This window comes from Ostrinia furnacalis, unplaced genomic scaffold (genome assembly GCF_004193835.3).
Source record: "Ostrinia furnacalis isolate ACB-3 unplaced genomic scaffold, ASM419383v2 OfSCF1234, whole genome shotgun sequence".
Lineage (NCBI taxonomy): Eukaryota > Metazoa > Arthropoda > Insecta > Lepidoptera > Crambidae > Ostrinia > Ostrinia furnacalis.
This window is the reverse complement of record NW_021131473.1, coordinates 132,470-154,273: the sequence shown is the minus strand read 5'-3', so window position 1 is coordinate 154,273 and position 21,804 is coordinate 132,470. Positions and strand designations below refer to the sequence as shown.

The 21,804-nt window shown below is 36.0% G+C and overlaps 1 protein-coding gene across 1 annotated transcript in view; it reads left to right on the top strand.

Moving 5' to 3' along the window:
- Positions 1–15,784, top strand: part of NGR-A5 (neuropeptide receptor A5) — a 39,628-nt gene extending 23,844 nt beyond the window's left edge. Inside the window, exons 4-7 of the mRNA XM_028303406.1 lie at positions 1,831–1,952; positions 3,494–3,647; positions 4,465–4,577; positions 15,155–15,784. Of these exons, the coding sequence (XP_028159207.1) occupies positions 1,831–1,952; positions 3,494–3,647; positions 4,465–4,577; positions 15,155–15,492 (727 nt within the window). The 3' untranslated portion in view covers positions 15,493–15,784. The remainder of the gene's footprint in view (positions 1–1,830; positions 1,953–3,493; positions 3,648–4,464; positions 4,578–15,154) is intronic.
- Positions 15,785–21,804: the final 6,020 nt, after the last annotated feature.

Below are 21,804 nucleotides of genomic sequence, written 5' to 3'. Positions count from 1 at the left end.
GCCGACGTGACCTGCACGCGTTGGTTTGGCTAAACGAATCAGAACGATCTCTAAATTCTATTTTCAAGCACAACGTGTTTTGTTAAAACTATGCACTGTTAAATTAAGTTACAACAAATTAAAGTACTGACTGAGCATACGGACTTTACACACTCTCCTAACAATAGCCTTTAAATTGTAGCCATTGTCGCCAATTAAACAGTACTTGTAACCGTATTCCTAGTACTAGTGCAGTGTTTCTAGCTTCACAATCTATCAATACGGGCTCAATTTAAACGAGTGGTCCTTCAACCACTCGAGTTCATCCGAAATACCGGATCCAAACCATGCTATTGTCTTTGTCCGTATTGACTACTCAATTTAGAATGGCTCTAAAATGCAGGAAACGTTTGTATAAGCCTGACCAGGAACATAAAAACCCTGTCATAGAGGCGCGTCAATTGCATTTGATAGTGCAACACTGAGTACAGTCGTACCTGTGTTAAATTATTAGGCTAACTTTGTGTATCAGGATTCAGGATTACGGGCTAATTTGATATTATTATAAATTAACGAAAAAATATTATTATAGGTAACCTGGTTTAAATAAATTAAATGAAACCATCAATCGAGCTGGTAGGATTTATTTTAATATTCATCAATAATCAAATTCAGAACTTGAATATTCAACTGCAATGTCTGCTCATGAACGCTTCAAACTCGGTACTTCTTTCCCAATTCCATAAAATTCAACACTAAAGTAACAAAAAATTTAAAATAGGTAGTTGAAACAAACCACACCTAATTAAACCTAATTTTCATAGTGGACTGTACTATACGATAAACATGTCAGTCAATTTGACAACCTTTGTCGGAAACATTATTCATGAAAATATTATCCGAACCCTTAGTATTTCTCTTCGACAAAGACTTTAACACATTGTGAACCACTTTTCTTTCACGACTATAAAAAGATTTTAGCAATTTAATTTACAAAATCAATTGCGCACATTTAAAATATGGCACAAAATCAATTGCGCACATTTAAAACATGCAAGGTGACATGTCAATGAAGTTTTCAGTTACTGTTGCCATTATAAGAAATTAGTACCAATAGTTTTCCGCAACATGGCGAGGGTTTTTATGTTCCTGGTCAGGCTATAGTGACATATAGACATCTGTATTTAGATTTAGAAAAAGGAGGTAAGAATATAAAATGAATCTACGAGCAGACCAATTTGAACAACACTTTATCGTTTATTTATTTAAAGGCGCAAGGCACAACCTAAAATGTAGCTTAACCTATTCAACAAAATTAATTGAGTAACCTTATACGCTCCAATGAAGATTTTTATAATTAAAGTAGAATTCTTAATCCCTTGACAAGCTTTTAAATTTTAATTTTCTTGGCCGAATAAATAAAAAACAAAGATATTTGAAATTTGGTCTACGAACTATTTTAAATACATATTATTTTTAATAAAAGGCATAAATAAAATAACATTAAAACTAAACTACTAAAGTTATATTCAGACCTTTCGGTAATTTTCGATCTGATCTTTTTTTAGAATTTACCTAAAATTGTTGGAAGCCAATAGAAAGACACAGATTTATATTCACTTAAGCTTTAACCACACCAACGCGTACAGATCGCCATCCCTGGCGCGATCAAAGCCAATGACAGGTCACGCGACCCGTGACAGTTCGCGCGACCCATGACAGTCCGCGCGACCTGTCATTGGCCTATGATTGCACTGTGATCGCGCCGGCGATGGCGATCTGCACGCGTTGGTATGGTTGAAGCATTAGGCATTCCAAACAAAGCATGCTAACCCTTGATTCTCTCCCCAGATTCCCGCTGTTCCTGATGATGATAGCGTACTGCCAAATTGTCAGAGTGCTTTGGCGGTCAGACAACATCCCGGGGCACACGGAGTCCCACAAGTTGTGCACGCAGTCTGGACAAAATAACTGTGAGTAGCTAGACTTAATACCATACCCTACTATCCCTACTTTCCTAATTCACTACTTCCCTACTATCCCTACTTCCCTAATTCACTACTTCCCTATTATCCCTACTTCCATAATTCACTACTTCCCTACTATCCCTAATGCACTACTTCTCTACTATCCCTACTTCCCTAATGGGGATGTTGCCTGGGTCAAAAAGCAAGAGTTTTAATTAGTCCGTCAGTTAAATTATCAAAAAATACTCTACACGTATTTTTCACTTTTTCAAACTAATGAAAATTTAAAGAGATAAAGCGCCCCAAAGTTCATAAGAAGAGGCCCGTGACGTCAACGCTTGCTTAAAAATGCCGCACGTTGTGACGTCGTGCGCAACTTCAACGCACCATAACTATGTAATTATTTGTTAGATTGATAAATAAAAATATATGTGTCCAATATTTTTTGATATTAAACATTACGGACTAAAAAAATTTTTTTAGGCAACTAGCCTATTCACTACTTCCCTACTATCCCTTCTATCCCTTCTATCCCTTATATCCCTTCTATCCCTTCTATCCCTTCTATCCCTTCTATTCCTTCTATCCCTTCTATCCTTAATTCCCTACTATCCCAACTATCCCTACTTTCCTACTCTCCTCACTGCCCTTACTCATTCCCTACTTAATTTACAAATACGGAAGTGACTCTGTCTGTTACGCTTTCACGCCTAAACCACAGAATGTGGTGATAGTTTAAGTCCCAAGAAAGGACGTAGGATAATTTTTATTCCGGTTTATGAAACAGGGACGCGCACGATAAAGTTTTTCTGTGACATACAAAATTTCACGTGGGCGAAGCCGCGGGCATAAAGCATTGATTCACAAGTTTCAGTTGAATTGAATTTAAAATGCATGACAATGCTACAATAGAGTCATAATTATATGCATTGGAGCGCGACGCCAATAAAAATCCTAACTTTTTCAGCATTTTTAAGAAATATTTTGAGCATTTCACAATTGCAAGAGCTTCATACTGGCTTTGAAGTTTTTAAGGATCTAAATCTAATCAAGCATTGAAATGACTTGCTGCATTACGTATTCAACCAATGTCGTTCTTCATCATGCATTCAACTTTTTACACAATTGGGTGTAATGAAGTCTGCAATGTCCTAATCAGAGTAGTGTTGTGTACTGAAAGTCTATCGATGGTTAAGGCTAAAAAATTGTATCGATATACGTTAATTTCGTTTATATACTTTCTTTTGTAAGGTCTAAAAGACTAATGCCCATTTTCACCATCAAACCCTAATTTTTAAGTGACCACTATGGTAACACTTAACAGGAATTTTGTTTTCATAGGGGTCACTTGAGAATTAGGGATTGATGGTGAAAATGGGCATAAGAAGGAGGTTTCTTACAACTCGTACTATTTCCCCAAACAACAAAAGGTCGAGCAAAAATTGTACTTGAGAAACCTCAAAGTTTTTCGGTCACTGATAAAGACACAGATTTAGATAAAGACTTGTTTATGTGGTGGATTATCTCAATCTTTTTCTTCTTCCTAGGGCTAGCAAACCGCCGTACAGCGCCATCTATCCACGCGAACGCGTCAACGGAAGGCCAGCTCAGGTCTCGGAGGAAGGCAGCCAAGATGCTGGTGGCTGTGGTGGTGATGTTCGCCGTATGCTACTTCCCGGTACATCTGCTCTCTGTACTGAGGTGAATATTCTTCTCAGTCGTATAGTGGTTATTTTGAAAATCGTTACTAAAAAAACGCTTGACTGAATAAGCGCTCCTGCACACGACGCCGCCACCGCGCCGCCGCGCCGCCGTCGCGCCCCTGCACTGTTCTTACGCGCGCCACCACGCCGCTACCGCGCCGCCACCGCGCCGCCACCGCGCCGCCACCGCGGCGTCAAAGCATAATTTCGCCCGTGGCGCGACGGCGGCGCGACGGCGGCGCGGCAGCGGTGTTCATGCGGTGCGTATAAACAGTGCAAAGGCGCGGCGGCGGCGTCGTGTGCAGGAGCCCTGAAAGACTAAAATTGAATAGTATAAAATAATGGTAATGGTAAGATAGATTTAATGAAGGCTACTGACAACGCCACTCTTGTGGCGGAGTTTTGGGCTGACACTGTGTAGGTTGGTTGTCTAACGAAGAATGGAACGATATAGTACGATACAGAGTCAAATAATACGATACAACGTACTACGACAGAACATGCTACGGCACATTCTATGACAAATCATACTACGACAAAATGTACTACGACAGACCTAAAAACAGAATTATACTACGACGTAAATTGAGCTCAATTCGAGTAGTCTGATTTTCGTCTTTCAACACCAAACCGCGCACGGTGTTTAAAATAAAAAATTTGCTGCTCTATCGATATTACTTTTGATAATAATCGTACTGTATAATTTTTCAGAGATAGATCCTTATTTCATCTGCTATCGATATTCGACTTTATTTGTTAGAAAACTTCTCAATTTCTATCTTTATAAACTACAACTATCCCTTCTATCCGTCCAGGGTGGCCTACGACGTGCAACAGAGTGACGTGATGACGTGCATCGCTCTCATCTCGCACGTGATGTGCTACGCCAACTCCGCCGTCAACCCGCTCATTTACAACTTCATGAGCGGTAAGTGCTTTTGTATCGATAATTTCGTCCATGACTACAAGAGATTTAGTATCTTATTCATCGTTATGATTGGCCATTGTATTAGTTTTAGTCATTATATTAAGGCATTGATGTCAATTTTCACCATCAATCTCTAATTTTTAGGTGACCCCTATGGTAACACATTACAGTAATTTTGTTTTCATAGATGGTGAAAATGGGAATTAGTATCTTATTCATCATTAAAATTAGCCATTGTATTAGTTTTAATCATTACTTTAAGGGATTTAGCATCATTAGGATGTTTAAGTGCAATTATATCGACAGTTTCGTTCATCACTTCAAGATATTTGGTAACATTATCATTTAAATTAGGTACTTTATCAATTCGGTTCATCAATTGAAAACATGTAGCATCATCAGCATCATTAAGTGCTTTTGTATCGATAGATTTATTCATCATTACAAGAGATTTAGCATATTTTTCATCGAAATAATTAGTATTATTAGCATCGTTTTATAACCATTAAGTATTTTATCATCATCACTTTCTAATTCATTCCCATGAGTTTTCAATGTTTGTAAAATCATATTAACTTGATCTGACAAATTTTGTTCACCACTTCAAGAGATTCAGTATCATAAGTATCATTTTCTTCATCAGAATTAGGTGTTCTATCGTAGCAATTTTCTAACTCTATAACATTTGTAGAAAGTTAGCAATCATTTAGCAGTTTCTATATCTATTGATGAGTAGTTACTGCTTTTATATCGTTAGTATCTTTTGTAAATCTTTCATAAATATTGTGTAATTACACCATCACCAATTCATGAATCATCTTTGTGTTTTTTATCTTTTTTTGTCTCTATCAAGTTCATAACAAACTCTTCATCTATTTTTTTTTATTTGCTTTATACGTCATGGTCATCAATTTCGTCTGATTAAAATATCAAATCAATCAATCCTCAAAAGTTGTGTAAAGTGCTAGTTTATAAAGGGGTTTATAAACTGAAAAAATAATTTAACAGCTCTACCAATATTTGATTGCCGAACAAACACAGCAACGAATCAATTCCAAAGTGAACAATAAACATTAATAACTGGTATTATAATATTAATATGATAATATTTAAGAGAGAAATAATATTACATTCGTTTAAATATTTTTCGAAATATCGAACAGAATAATTTACTGGAATTGGCAAAGGAAATGAACAGCTGCATATATAATATAAACATGTTCAGAAGCCAGTTAAAATAGAGCAATATTAATAAAACGCTGACGCAATCGCCGCTCTTTATGTCCGTTCAAAAGAATTTATCATTTAATTAAATTTGCAATGTTGCAATTTGTTAAATTAAATTAACATTACAAATGCTCTTTATTAAGGCTGGGTTGCACCATCATACTTTAACTTTGACAAACGTCAAAAATCTGTCAAACTCCATACAAAATACACCAGTTATCGTTGTTGTTACAGTAAAGTTAGGTGGTGCAACTCAGCCTAAGAGTGGAATATTAATTTCTATTAAAGATGAGGCCAAATTTACTTTTACTGAAAAAAAAACCATGTACAGTCAGCAACAAATAGTTCGTGACACCCAAAGTGACCAAAAAGTTGATTCGCAACTTAAGAGCGTTTACCGTTTGGCGCAAAAAGAGTACTTACAAATTTGTTATAGGCATAAATAGTTAGGCAATTTCGTCGTCTAAATAGTTAATTGAGAAAATATTGCGATTAGTTTAGTATTTAAGAATTCTATCAAGATAAGTCCACACAGGTTTTGTAAATTTCCACTTTAGCGTCAGTTTATAAGCTGAAATTTTTATAAAAATACTGTGAAAACGATTTAACAAACATTTATATCCTATAGCATAGATCCTTGGGCAAATAGTTATCTTAGAAAATTTTTAGATTTAAGCATTTTACAAGAAGAAATCACAAATTAAAAGAACGTGAAATACCCAAAAATCAAAGTGATTTTTTCACCAATTTTCTTCCTTTATTCAACATAAAAATAGCTTAATATAATAAAACAACATCTTCTTTAAAATATTTACTTTGAAACGATCAAATCAAATCATTTATTTCGCTTGATATTTAATTCATTGTTATTGTTTTGCTATAAACATTTGAAAACTATTAAAAAACGCCGCGCGCGAATCATTTCCAATGATGCCTCTTGAAACGCCGCGCTTCGCGTAAACGCTCTTAATTCCAATCGTAACAAAGACGTGTTGCGAACTTTTTGGCTACTTTGGGTGTCACGAACTTTTAATTGACGCTGACTGTTCAATCGACAGCACATCAAGCCATACATTTATGTTGCAAAATAGCTTGTATCACAATGAGATAAGAAGCTACTGTGTTTAACTTGGTGTACTATCGTCCATACTGTCCAAAAATGACGCTCTAGTGTTCAAATAAAAAACTTACCTTCAGTAAAATCGCAATGATGTAGGTATCTGAAAGAAAATAAAATAAACATTATATTCAAGAAAGCTTTATAAACTAGGATGTTCTCTGATAATTCCAGCAAAAAATTCATCTTTTATTTAATTAAACACCAAAAATAGGGCCTAAAAGCAGGAAAAAATATAGTCAGACAGGAAATTAATCAAATAAAACTTAAATTATGTTCCGTAAAATAAATGATGGATACTCGAAGTTTTAGGGAAGCCACAAATAGTTCTGAGCGGCATTTTGTCTTATTACTTGTTTTAACTTCATTATTTATTTTCAATTACGACGGCATTTGCGACTTCCTAAGGGCTGGTTCACGGCAACCCAGTTTTTAGGCATCCAGTAATGCAAGATCCAGTAAAACTGTACAGTCGTGTGAACACACATTTTAAGGTTTTCCGAACATCCCGTTTGTCCCGCCAAAAACCGACAGTTCAGTTTAGATGCACCCGCTTTAGATGCAGAGTTCCCGGGTTCGATTCCCAGTGGGGGCAGATTTTTTTGTTCGATTTGGTTGGTTAGTAGGGCTTGTTCTGAGTCCGCCTGGCTAGCTACCACCATCTTACCTAAGTCTGTCGCCATAACAACAATGTTAACAGCATTAACTCGTGATTGAGGATTCCCGGTAAAGCTCGCTTCCACCTTCGGCCTGATCATCACTTACCATCAGGTGAGATACAGGCCAAGAGCTTCCCCGTTGGGGATAAAAAAAATTAATGGACCCCACAAAATCGGATGCAGCGGGAACGAGACCCTTGTGTGTTCTAAATTCGAAAAAAAAGCAGTCACCATGGGAAAAAGCCTTTACTTGAGAACAAAACACTTGGCCAGCAATTTGTACATGCTATTTTTAAAATACCAAAGAGAACAAAAGGTCAAAAGGACAAACTCTCAGGCGATACTCGAGTAAGGAGGGTTATTGTATTTTTTCTCAAATTCAAATTCAAATTCAAATTATGTATTCTCACCATTTGGCTCCGCTAGCGAACTGATGACGCGAAATATAGGTACAATACCATGTTTTTTACCAAGATTGTTTGAAAGAGTTCGCTTCCTAGCTATTAGAGTAGGCGCACACCGTTGATTTTTCGTCGGCCGATAGTTTAGTCGGGCAGTTGATCAGTATGGGCATGTATGGGAGTGCGCACACTACGCCGATTGGATTTGGCCGATTCTTTATACAAAATTAAAATCGGGCACAACTATCGGCCAACTAAAAATCAACGGCGTGCGCCTACTCTTAAACTGCATAAATGGTGCTGTTGAATAAATTATTATCCCCTTTTATTTTAAAATATTTATTGTTATATATTTAATAATTAAAATTATTGATATTTGAAACTAAAATATTAACTTGACATGACAAAGCATTTTGAAAGCCATAGTGAATTTCCCTATAAACATAGGCTGATAATAGTGACTGAGTTTCTTGCGCTGCTTCTTCTCAGCACTGGCCCATTTATTGTTCCTAAGCAGTGGTAGGGTTTATACTGGGACGTGTAAAAGTGATTTTTAAAAGCCTATTTGCAAAAATAAATAAGTTTTATGAGTTTTTTTTTTTTCATGACAAACTACTTTCTAATCCACAGTAAGTAAATCAATAGTAGTTGCACTTAACCAAAGGACTTGCAACTTTATCTCAAGACTTTTAAGAATGAAAAATAGAGACCCACCGGACCGACAAATAGCTCAACTTGCCCTTAGATTTGCCCTATCAATCAAACGTCGAGAGCCAAAGGGCGCACCATTACTTCTCTCTCACACGATATGTGGGGGAAATAAGTTTTGATTTCTTGAAATGTACGCTATTTGTACAAAGTGGCACTATAATGAGGTTTACTTTAGTTGAGTGCCACATAACTGGAGAAAAAAGAGATGCTTCCACAGTTTTCTTTAACATTGATTTATCCGGCTCGAAGGACCAATAAAAAAATTAAAGTTTATACAACAAGAACACTTAAAGCATCTTTTGCAATTATAATTTTGTTAAAACTGTATTAAAATTGGAAGATAATCCAGCTAATCTTTTATAGGTCGTCCGTCCATAGAACAGTGGGTCTGAGGAAGTCTTTACAGCTTTCAATAGTTTCATGGTATACAACTGGCCCATATTTCAGCGTGTTACATGTATACACTATACATGTAACACGCTGAAATATGGGCTATACTATACTTTTATTATGTTTTTTTTAAGGTCTTCTACCTGGACTTCAATTTAGAACCTCTCGCTATAGCGACTATATACTGGGTATACCCAGTCACAAATCATAGTTAAAGAAGTTTAAAATTGACTCAACTAAAAATCTAACTCCTTCTTCTTCTTCGTTCCAAGACGTTTCACGACTACTCCAGCAGACTGTCCAAATGACAAATTCTGCATACTTGCAGCTACAAAAATCTGTCTCCGCCACGTGTTTCAAAGAAAGCCTTCAGCCGTCCATCGTGGAACAAAGGCCTTTGTTCGGCCTCGAATGCCGTGACCCTCGCCTAGTGAAGATGGAAGCAGTAGGTTCAGGATTTGAAAGAAATAAAGAAAGAAATTACATTTATTTGGCACATTAAAAACAGCAAATTACAGAACTTGAAAATTTGAAAAATGATGCCAAAAAGTCTTCCACTCACCCACTCATAATGCCGCAGTGAGTAGCACCACAACGATCTCCACGTAATCTTTTTCTTAAAGGTTTTAAACCTCCTTTGTTTGTCACCTGTCATCCGCTTTGCAATGGAGGGAAGTCGAATCTTAATTTCGAACTCCTCCTATGTTCTTCTGATTAATTTCGTTGCGGGTCCAATGACAGTTTAACTTTCCCCCGGGACAAACTTGACCTTCATTGGTTGGGTGTTTGTGGCGGTCAAGCTGTAGATCCTGGCTACACAGGAGTTGCAGTGGTGGGAACGAGATGTGGGAATAGTTTATAGCACCACGACGATTTGAGAGCTTGTCTTTCCTGAATACTACAATCCGGGCCTTTTCAAGGCGAGAATTAATAGACACAGGGAAGATATGTTACCATCCTAGACTGCATCTCACATAACATCAGGTGCGATTGCGGTCAAATAGGTACCTGCGGGTTTTAGTGGATGCTAATGAGTTCCATCTCATGCTTTACGAAGATTTTCAAAGAATTTTAAAATTGTGACGTTACTGCATCCAAATTCTGTTGGTCTCAAGAACGGCGAGCATCTAAATAATTCCTTTGGCTATTAAGTTTAGGCCCAAAACTTAGTGTGAATAGACCCAAGTGACACTACTAAGTTATGTCCAAATGATGAATTGAAGCGGCAATAGCCCAATGGTGTTGACGAACCAGCCGAATCAAAATCCGAGCAACGCAGGTTCGAACCCCGCTGCTGGACTATTGTGGTGAACCCACTCGAAGAACAAGCAAAAAAACCGGGATAAAAACTATCCAATGTCCTTTCCCGGGACTAAAACTATCTCTATGCCAAATTTCATCAAAATCGGTTCAGTGGTTTAGCCGTGAAAGCGAGACAGACAGACAGACGGACAGGCAGACAGATTTACTTTCGCATTTATAATATTAGTATAGATTACTATTAATGAATTCCAAGAAACTACTCCAGTCTACTACCAGGGTTCTGACTTAAGTTTTAGGGCTACAACAAATAGGCTGGATTGCACCATCGTACTTTAACAGTAGGTAAACATTAACCGGTGTTTTTGTATAGAATTTGACAGATTTTTGACGTTTGTTAAAGTCAAAGTAAGATGGCGCAACTCAGCCATAAAATGCGATAAATATCATGTCGCTTGTTCGTCGTAGATTCGATATGACATCGTCGTGAAACGATGCTTCATCGTAGCACGATGCGACCACAATGCGACATCGTATCGACGACGACTTACGAGCCCTTTTCACAATCCACGATGAAAAAAGGACTATAACAAATATTTTTAATCACAGACACCATCCATCTTTTAGTTCTATAATCTTTGCTCTTTCTGAAACAATATTTCGTCTTACTTTTTTAACTTTGTTATTATTATCTTGCTTGATATTTCCTTTATCTACCATTTACATAAATGCTTTACTTTTAGATAAATAAGTCATTTAATTATTTTGATTGCAGGATTCCCCGGGTTTTCAGGTCAGTCGGTATCTAAGGGTGTGTGTAGACGATGGACTCAATCAAAATCAAAAACAAAAATATTTTATTCAATTTAGACCACTATTGGCACTTATTGACTAATAGTTTGCAGCGGATAGCGACGATAGAGTATCGATAGTCGACTTTGAAAACTAGTGAAATTGATATTATTGTCGATCATGCACGTCTTAATACCAACGATGTAGGTAGTTTTCACTAAGCAAAAAAGTATAACCAAAACTAATCAATTTCCTATTAATTTATGCTGGTTTCCTTTATTCATTCCTAATTCAGTTCCGTTCGTCAACTGTCAAATTTCAATATGTTTTTGGACAAAATAGCTACGGTTTTCAATATTTTTACATTTTATAACACTATTTAAACAATATTAAAGTTAAGCAGCATCAAAAATTATGGATATTTGATCGAAAACAGATTCAAATTTGACAGTTGCAATTCGGATTTGGACACGGATTGAATATGGGAAACGGGCGTTAGTGTACGTACATAATACAAAACGATTGATCCCTTAGATAGTGTTTCGTTAAATTGATTTATTTGAATGTAAATGTATCGTTAGTCGACTATTGATACTAGTAGAGGACTTGAATCTAGTGGGTGTTGTGACAGCCGTGTCAAACTACCACATGCTTTCTAACTATTCAAAATATAATTATTCATTTTCTTCTTTTATATTATTCGTTTTAATTTCATCACAACTTTTTATTCAGGGACTGTACTTATTCAAAAACCTACTAAATTCTTGTCAAAATTAAACAATAAATTAAGAACTGTCCCTCGTCTACACCCGCCCTAATGTTTGCCACACAAAACGAATTCGCACTAAAATTTTGAAAGCTCTCATTTTTTACGCGTTCCGCACTACGAATTTGCGGGAATGAAAACGCTAAAACGCTTAAATTCGTTTTTACGAATTCTATTTTTAGTTTTGCCCCGACAGCGAAACGGACAATTTAGTGCACATTTTTATATCGCGCACAAAAGGTAGTAAAGTTTGTCTGTTTGCAATTTTCTAAGTGTTTTTCTATGCAGTTGCAGAGCGACAATGATAGAGATAACTTTAGTACGGGAGAACAATATTTTGATAACGTTGTTGTGCTTGATATTTGTAAATGTTTTCAAATAAATCAAAACATTTTGGTCAAATCTTTTCTGAGTTGGACATATTCACTGAAACTCCTGTGTAGATCTACAGTTTGACCGCCAGTAAAAAGAAGAGCTTAGTTCAAACAAAACAACGAAATTGCTATGGACCCCAATACTTACATAATTATAGAACCCGTAAAGTCTGAAAATAAAACCTGTAACTTCAATAATTGTTACCACCCAAACTTTAAATTAAGAAAACAGTACAGACGATGGCATAACGCCAAACACTGAAGCATCTTCAGTTGTTGTAATAAAGGCGATTTTGGCACAAAAATTTATATTCTGATGTGCTATCTTTAGTACGCATAAAGAAGGCACTCATCGACGTCATAACTTTATTAGCGATAGGCAAATGTTTTTCGAAGAACCCAATTCTTCAGCATGAGAATTCAATCATCTGGAACAGCATTCCAATACTTCCAATGGTATTCATTTCCCTTACATTTCATAAGAATTGGATTACTTATTGAGGTGAAATCGATCTTCAAATATGGAGTTTCAGGAATTAAATTAAGATGAAATAATACTCATGCGTATGCATGAGCAATAAACGAATTTGGAGAGCGAAAATTCTTATTTCAATTTTAACTCGCAATAAAATTGGCACTTGTGATAAATTAATGTGACATTATTAATTTTATACTAAAACTAGCGGCCGCCCGCGACTTCGTATGCGTGGATCCCGTTTTACCACCTTAGAGGTGGAGTTTCGTAAATTTCTTTTTGTATTTTGTAGACAGCAGTTATGTATCTAGAAAACTGGACCGAAATTGAAAAATTTTACTCGACTTGGCGGTTGCACTACCGTGCCCCCAAATATTTTAGTTTTTCCTTGATTCATACACCAAACACTACTTATATTCCAAATTTGAAGCTTCTAGGTCTGCTAGAAGTGCCTTAGAATTTTGATGATCGGTGAGTCAGTCAGTGAGTCAGTGAGTGACAAAATTAAGTAACTTTGACTCGTTATAATTCCTAAACTGCTGGTTCANGAGTGACAAAATTAAGTAACTTTGACTCGTTATAATTCCTAAACTGCTGGTTCAAATTGAATGAAATTTTAAATATACCGTGTCTTTACAATGCCTGCATAGCTAATGAAAATTCAGCCTTCTAGTTTTATCCACAACGAAGTTACAGGCAGTCGAAAATGGGCTAAATTGCTTCGAGAAAAGGATGGTACGGCCGTGCCGCTTTTTTGCTCGACTTGGTGGGGGCACGCTCTTTTGAAAATAATATGTATTACTAGCGGCCACCCGCGACTTCGTACGCGTGGATCCCTTTTTACCCCCTTATGGGTGGAGTTTCATAAAATTCTTTCTTAGCGGATGCCTACGTTATAACATCTACCCGCATGCCAAATTTCAGCCCGATTCGTCCAGTGGTCTGGGCTGTGCGTTGATAGATCACTATGTCAGTCAGTCAGTCAGTCAGTCAGTCAGTCAGTCAGTCAGTCAGTCAGTCACCTTTAAGTTTAGATAATCAAATGATTCTGGAATGTCAAGTGGCAAAAATTGGAACTGATTACCCAGTATTGATAGAAGGGTCCTCTTATCAATGTTATAGTGGGACGGGACGGTTCAGTGTTGGACAACTATACGAATAAGTAGGTATTTTCCGAGAATATTTTCTGGCGTAAAGTAATTTGGAAAATGAGGTTTACATAGTATCCAAATCTTTACGCTTAAATACAAACCCTTCTACAGAAAACTAAACATAAAGGCTTGAAATTAAAAAATTGGGCTTTAGTTACGAGCTAATTTTTAAATTCGGTCTATTTAATGTAGAACTTCAAAAGCGGTCAATTTAATTAGAACCTCAAGTTAATAAATCTAGTATTCTGGGAAGATTCCAAGTATTTATAAGACTCTATCTCATAAGGCTAGAAAATTGTGAAGCTCCAAAAAAATAGAATTTTTGAGAAGTAAAAAAGTAGTTTAGGTATAGATGTTTGCAATTCACGAAGGCGAGTGAGTTATGTGTGGTGGCTCGCTACTGTTCGCTTTTCAAAAGTTTTGATAGACATTACACTATCGTTATGTGCATGTACACGTACACACGCAAGTAAAGCTCACTCGCCTTCTTGTGTTGCAAAAACTATAACGTCTCAAAATATTTAAAGGCACTAACTTTTATTAATTAAAACTTAGTAGTTTCCAACCGTCTTGTCTGTAAGTCTGTAACCTTTGTTACGAGCTTTACAAAGAAGCGAGGATCTACAAAATTTGTAAAAAGTTGAATCAATTTGAAGTAGCAAGGAACGCCTTTACGTCTGGAGTCAAAAGACCTGCTTAGTATAGTTACGCAATGTGTAGGATACCTATTCAATACTAGTTTTTGCACGCGTTAAAATCCAGACTCTCCCAGAAAGTGTGCGCCATACAAAAGTTGCACCCACGTTTTACCCTTTTAAAAATATTATTTATTTCTGATTCTTGAAATTCTTTTTGAGTGGCAAGCTGTTAATTGTACGCATGCAAAATAAATAGTACTGCATTTAGTACAGTCGATGGTACTTCAAGCTTCTACAAAATACCGAATTTTCTCAGAATTGATTATTTTGTGGCACTTGATGTGCTGAGAACTGACAAGTACATCGTAATTTGCACCTTGTTTGGTATTTAGAATCCCACCTCAGATTAATGTTTTACTTTATTTTGCATGGCCACTTTTTCAAACATAAGATCGCACCGTGGTATTTTTAAAGACACAAATTTTAAGTTTGTCCACTTTGAAACAGTATCATCACTTAATGCACCCTGAAAAGTCACTTAAAAGTACCTTTTTAAATTATATCCCATGTACAGTATTCTTAGAAAATCTCCCCAACAGCGTTTCTATTGTTCCAGGCAAATTCCGTAGGGAGTTCCACAGGTCTTACTTCAAGTGCTTCTGTTGCTGCCTCAACCAGTCTGCCCCTGACCAGAACGGGACCTCCTTCGCTCCCGTTGGCAGCTCCCGAGCTGGTACCACCAGGACTGTCGTCAGGAGGAACGACTCTTGCGTCAGCTACCGCCTCACCCACCTCTCCCCTTCCAACCACAACAGTATCCATCGAGACTACGTCAGGAACACCAACACTTCTTTCATCGAACAAATCAATGGCCGCCGCCCCAAAGTCAGAGATGACTCCATCAGCGAGTCAGCCACCAGATTCACTCTCACAACCGATGTCGGTAAAGATTGACAGTTGGGCAAGGACTTATACTACGGCAACATTCGGAACAGATCTGACGGCATCGTCACTTACATAGCCAAAAGTACCAACAGCATCGATTGTAAACCTTACTACGATTGCTTTAAAGGCCCCGGCACTAGCTGCAACGAGAAACACATCATGGACGAAAGGTACAGCGATACTTGCACCGATTATAGAGAAAACGACAAAGATTCTAAGGAACTTTTCACACTGAACGACGAAACCAAAAACGGGTTTAAATTTAAATTTAACCGTAGTCTTAATAGTTGTCAGATTAAGAATAAGAGGAAAGTTAATACTGTATGTTAAATAATAAGTTTTCGTTTTATATTTGTGTTTGTAGATGATATTGTTGTATTTTTTTGTTAAAAATTCTTGTAAATAACATTATGAATACATCGTTAAACTAAACTATTATAAATCTAGTTGTGTATTAATTTAGATATGATTTTGAAGTTTCCTAAAAAATCTCAGTAGACAAATGGAATTTGATCAAAATTTATATAAAGTTTATGAATCTTTAGGATACATAAAAAAATATCAAAGGAAAATTTTATCGCTTATTTACTTTATTGTAGTCGCATTTGTGTGATTGAATAAGATTTATGGCGTTCTTTGATAAATGTTAGCAAAAAGGCATCTTCTTTTTCACTGTCCCGCTAAATTACTTTTGTTTTCGAGCTCGTTATGTCTGTCTAATTAGCAGAGATTTAATACCTCACAGTATTATTATCCTAATTAATTTGTGACAACGACCGCTAAGCAGTTGGTAGTGTGTAATAATGATTTTCTAGTATTTTGGATTTAAGATGTGAACTGCCATATTCATTTAATTTATATGATTGTATGTATAATGTAACATTTGTAGCCGACCACAAGGTTGACAAAGAGTGTGACGGCAAAAATTAATCAACTTTTTCAAAAGCTAGTAATGTTTTTCAAATTACCTGTCTAAGACTGGTTAGAGTCAAAAAGAAATAGAGAGGAATCTTGCAGTAAAAATTAACACAGACAAGCTTTGTACATAGATACCACACTCTTTATAAATGATAAAATTTTAAGTACCTAGTTTTTAAAATGTCATTTAACCAGTAGGAAAAGTAAGTTCTCCACCAGCCACTAAAATCATCCCACAAGCCTACCAATATTGATTATTTGAGTTGTGAGTCCGTTAATAGCGGCTTATAGAGTCAAACACTAGCCTCAGCTCAGAACAGAAAAAAAATTTTTAGATACTATTTCACATTAGTAGTCTCGGTTACCTAGACTACGTTAAAAGTACATCTTTTTCGCGCTCTGTTTATGAACTTCCTATTTTAAAAAATATTTTTTGAAACCACAATCCGCATAACGATTGAGTGACCAAAATAATTGCTGTTACGTTATAATTTTGTTTATAAACACGGCGGCAGGAAACGGCATGTTTTGGAAAACATGGCGGTCTATCTTTAGAAGATTGAGCTGTGAATTGTTTTTGAAACAATGTTCGGAATTCCTTTTAACTAGTCATTGGTTTGCCATTTGCAAAAATAGTTGTGCCATGGTTCAGTGAACTTGGATCTTAGGCTCGTAGAAATTGCTATCATGTACACACCTATAGATCGTTTCATCCACGAAGCGCACAACCATTCTTCCGCTAATGTTTGAGTGTTATCGGTACTCGCTAAATTACCCATGAGTGCACACGCACACTACAATAATGAATCTCGGATTGCTCGGATCAAACTCCCCGCACCCCGCGCTTGCCTCGACCAAAAATTTATGGGGAGCGTCTTCCTGGATGAAACGATATACTTAAACATAGACACAAATTTGTGTGGCCTAATCACAGGCTGGAATATATTTTGATTCTTTATCAAGATTTAAAATTAAATTGAATATTAAAATAAAATTATAATGTAGAGGAATGTATTTATACGTGAGATATTTTTGTTTTGTACATAAATTAATATATTAATTATAATGCTAGCAGGACTTCGAAATGAAGATAAATATATTGAAATCTATGTTAATGTTATGTAACTCTGCCTCTTTGTTTTTATTTTATGACCATTATTATGTCCAAACAAGTGATTGGCTATTTTCATCAAACTAAGAGAACTTGAACGTGAAACGGCTAAAAAGTTTCTATGTGTTTTTATCTACGCTTTTTTAATAATATTATAATAGACCAAAATTATATGCGAGCTGTAATTATAAAATATAATTTAAATAGTGTGTGCTTAAACACTAATAAGTAGTAATTTATGAAGTTCTTGAAGCACAAAGTGTTCAATCTCTCTTTTAATTTCTTAAGTAGAGAAAAAAACAAACATTTTAAAACTGTGTATACTTTTGCATTTACCTACTTAATGTATTTACATAAGATTTTTATCCTCTAATCAACTGTACATAGTATTTTCCACAATCCTATTTTTGTAAACTGTACATAGTAATAATAATATTGAGCAGTATCTTATAATATTTAATGTAATTATCTTTAATATTATAATATTTAATGTAAATGTTAAACAATACTTCCAGAGCTTTTCTATGATGTAAGAACACTAGTCATGACAGTTTATTTTGACAAATAATTATGTTGACATGTTTCTATGACACAACCCTGGTGATGCTATTGAACATTTATCCTAATCTCCAGAAGATACGATATGAAATTAAATATGTTATTGTAAACTAAAGTTTCCAAATACTAATCTTTAATTGTTCTAAGAGATAGATTATTTAAATGGATCTAAAAGTTAATTATTTTGTAATTAATGGGTCTATCTATAGTATTACAAAGTTGTGAAAATCTAATGTTAAAATAATCAATGATGTATGTTTATATACCTATAAATAAACGGCCCCCACACCATTTTCCAATAGTGAATTATGTGTCTAGCCCGAAAAATATTCACAAATGTACAAATAAATTATGTGAGAGAATTGAATCATTTGGTTTTATTTAGCAACGTCGAATTAATGTTATGTGAAATTAACACAGACCACTCATGTGAATAGACGCTACACTCAAATTTTTCAAAGTGAAAAGGACAACATGTAATACGTAATGATATCTAATATTTCAGTAATTCATAGTCAAATTACAAGTATAACGTAGATTTTTTTTTAATATGGCTTTTATATCAACAGATCGTCGGTCCACCTAGTCTTCCGACCAGGTCGCGGGAGAGGTCTAGATGCGGGCAGCGCAAGACCGGTCTTTATGGAAATCCTTGAGAGAGGACTTTGTCCAGCAGTAAACGTCATTTGGCTGATACGAACGATCGGCGTCTACCGTGCAAAGTATTCTGAGGAGCCGTGATCAATGCGAATGGTCGAGCCGAAATAAATAGGCATAATATATCTCGAAATAAAAATTAAATGTGAAAGAACAAGCTAACTGTTTGCAAAACAAATTAGAGAGATAAGTGATTTGCATATTACAACGTTCTGGGAAAAATATTTAGAGAGGGGTCAAAATGGGAGTGATATATGCAGAGTAGCGATTTTTTATGAACTAAAATAAGTACTCAAATTCAGGACTCTTCAGGTCTGATCTCAGGATCATACAAATATTTACTCCGAATACGTAAATATTCAATTGGGTGCTATGGAAAGGGCTATCCTCGATGTTTCTTTACGAGATCAAATCAGAAATGAAGAGATTCGTAAACGAACTAACGTCTCTGACATAGTCCGAAGGATTAGCAAGCTGAAGTGGCAATGGGCAGGGCACATAGTACGCAGAACTGACGGCCGATGGAGCAGCAAGGTTCTGGAGTGGAGGCCCGTACCGGAAAACGCAGCGTGGGACGTCCACCCACAAGGTGGATCGACGACCTGTTAAAGGTAGCAGGAAGGCACTGGTTGCAGGCCGCTACCAACCGTGCGATGTGGAAGTCATTGGAGGTGGCCTATGTTCAGCAGTGGACGTCCTGTGGCTGAAATTATGATGATGATGATGATGATTAAATTTGTACTTTCTGGATGCCCTACGTCATATTTACACTTTAAATATTCGTTCACTAGGAAGAGCTTTGCTTAACCCATTAACGCCCAAATGAAAACTACGGTCAATTTCACATAGCCAATGTTTATTTTCTTTATAAAAATACTTCAAAAATAATACTAAACAGAAAGAAAACCAAAAACAAAATCAGAAGTTAGATTTTCAGGGGTGTACTAAGTTTTGTACAATGGGTGCTTATGAGTCATATTGAGCAAAGCTTTCTCCATCCTGGCACAGTATTTTCAGGCACTTGCTATAAGCTGTTTTGACTCTATTGAAACGCACAGTAATTTTAAGCTGTCAAATCCGCTTGTTTGCTGGTTTATTTTGATTATAACCATTATTTCATATTTTTTCTCCATCAACTAGAGCAAGACTACCTACTTTTATTTATCTTTTATAGGTCAAATATGTGCGTACTATATATTTTCGGAATGCTAGCTGATCTAAGCGACTATATGGGTTTACTATGCAGTGCAGTCTGCATGCATTTGAAATTGTCATGTCCACCATATAAGCGAACAAGACCCATCCACCGCTTTTTTTCCTTTTACCTCAATTTGGTAAAGTTCTATAGACTAGCCATCTGATCTAACCCACTGATCTTCTTATTATATTGTAGCTGGACACCCTGTGGTGCCTAACTCTACTGGTTTTTTATCAAAAGACCCCAATAATGACCTTTCCCAATGGTTCTAAAGCATCAAAATTTGATCCAATAGTACTTACATTATTATCTTTCAATCAATACTAGTAAAATTATGTTTGGCTTGTCGAATAAGTCTCTATGCTTTTTGTGAAAATCTTTATAAGTAATCAAAGGATACCGTTTGGTTCTGTTTTCACGTGTGGTTCCAAAAACTATGTAACTAAGTCTCTTTAGGTCGACAAACAGGTCATAATTGGGAAAACAAAATGTTTCTTTTTGTTGTCTGTAACCCCATAAATAAAGAGCCATGTCATTGGAAAAAGAAAACAATGATTACATATAAAAACTATGAAGCAATAGGTAAACACTCTAATAATAATGTCGTTACTGTGCTATTTTACGTAACGTGTCAAGCGCCCATTGTACAAAAGTTAGTACAGCATCACTTTGGGAGTTATAGCATGAAAAACTTTCCATGAAATGAACTTTTCTTTGTATTTTTTATTAGGATATGTTGTTAGCTATTACACAAACAACTTATTTGGTATTTTGTGTAACTTAAACCTTGCATAAAAAATTATCAAGTACCCACTAGAAGACACGAAAAAATCACTGAAACGAAATCGCAAAATACCCCCTTAAGATTGTATCGTTATGGTCTGTTTCATCTCAGGATATAATGCATAGACCTTTGTTTACCGATTGTAATTATTTCCAGAGTAAAAATACCCACTAAACCAGATTTATCGTAACTTAAAGTTGTGTACTATTTATTGTACGGCGGGCGTTAATGGGTTAATTTTGGGACTCGGAAGAATCGGAGAAAGACGAAAGTAGTAAGTATAAAAACAGTGCTTAATATAAGAAAAGTGTCGGTATCACACTAAAATCAACCGATGTATTTCAATGAAAATATTTATAAAGGATCAGTACCTACATTAGCTGATTATCAATCAAGCTTTACATCTGGGGGCACGGCAGTGCCCCCAACAAGTCGAGCAAAAAAGCGGCACGGCCGTACCATCCTTTTCTCGAAGCAATTCAGGCCATTTTCGACCGCCTGTAACTTCGTTGTGGATAAAACTAGAAGGCTGAATTTTCATTAGCTATGCAGGCATTGTAAAGACACGGTATATTTAAAATTTCATTCAATTTGAACCAGTAGTTTAAGAATTATAACGGGTCAAAGTTACTTAATTTTGTCACTCACTGACTGACTCACTCACTCACTGACTCACTCACTGACTCACCGATCATCAAAACTCTAAGGCACTTCTAGCAGACCTAGAAGCTTCAAATTTGGAATATAAGTAGTGTTTGGTGTATGAATCAAGGAAAAACTAAAATATTTGGGGGCACGGTAGTGCAACCGCCAAGTCGAGTAAAATTTTTCAATTTCGGTCCAGTTTTCTAGATACATAACTGCTGTCTACAAAATACAAAAAGAAATGAGATCCCATCAAAAACAATACTTGTCAAAAAAACCAAGTCTCGCAACTCAGTTGTTCTACGGTAAAAAGTTGTGAGATCCATGTAATACCAAGTCCAGGCCAGGAAATCTTTAACGTTTTACATAAATATATTGACTTGGCCATCGCATGAAAACACGTGTAAATAAAATTATTTAGTGCGATGGCCAAGTCAATAATTTATGTAA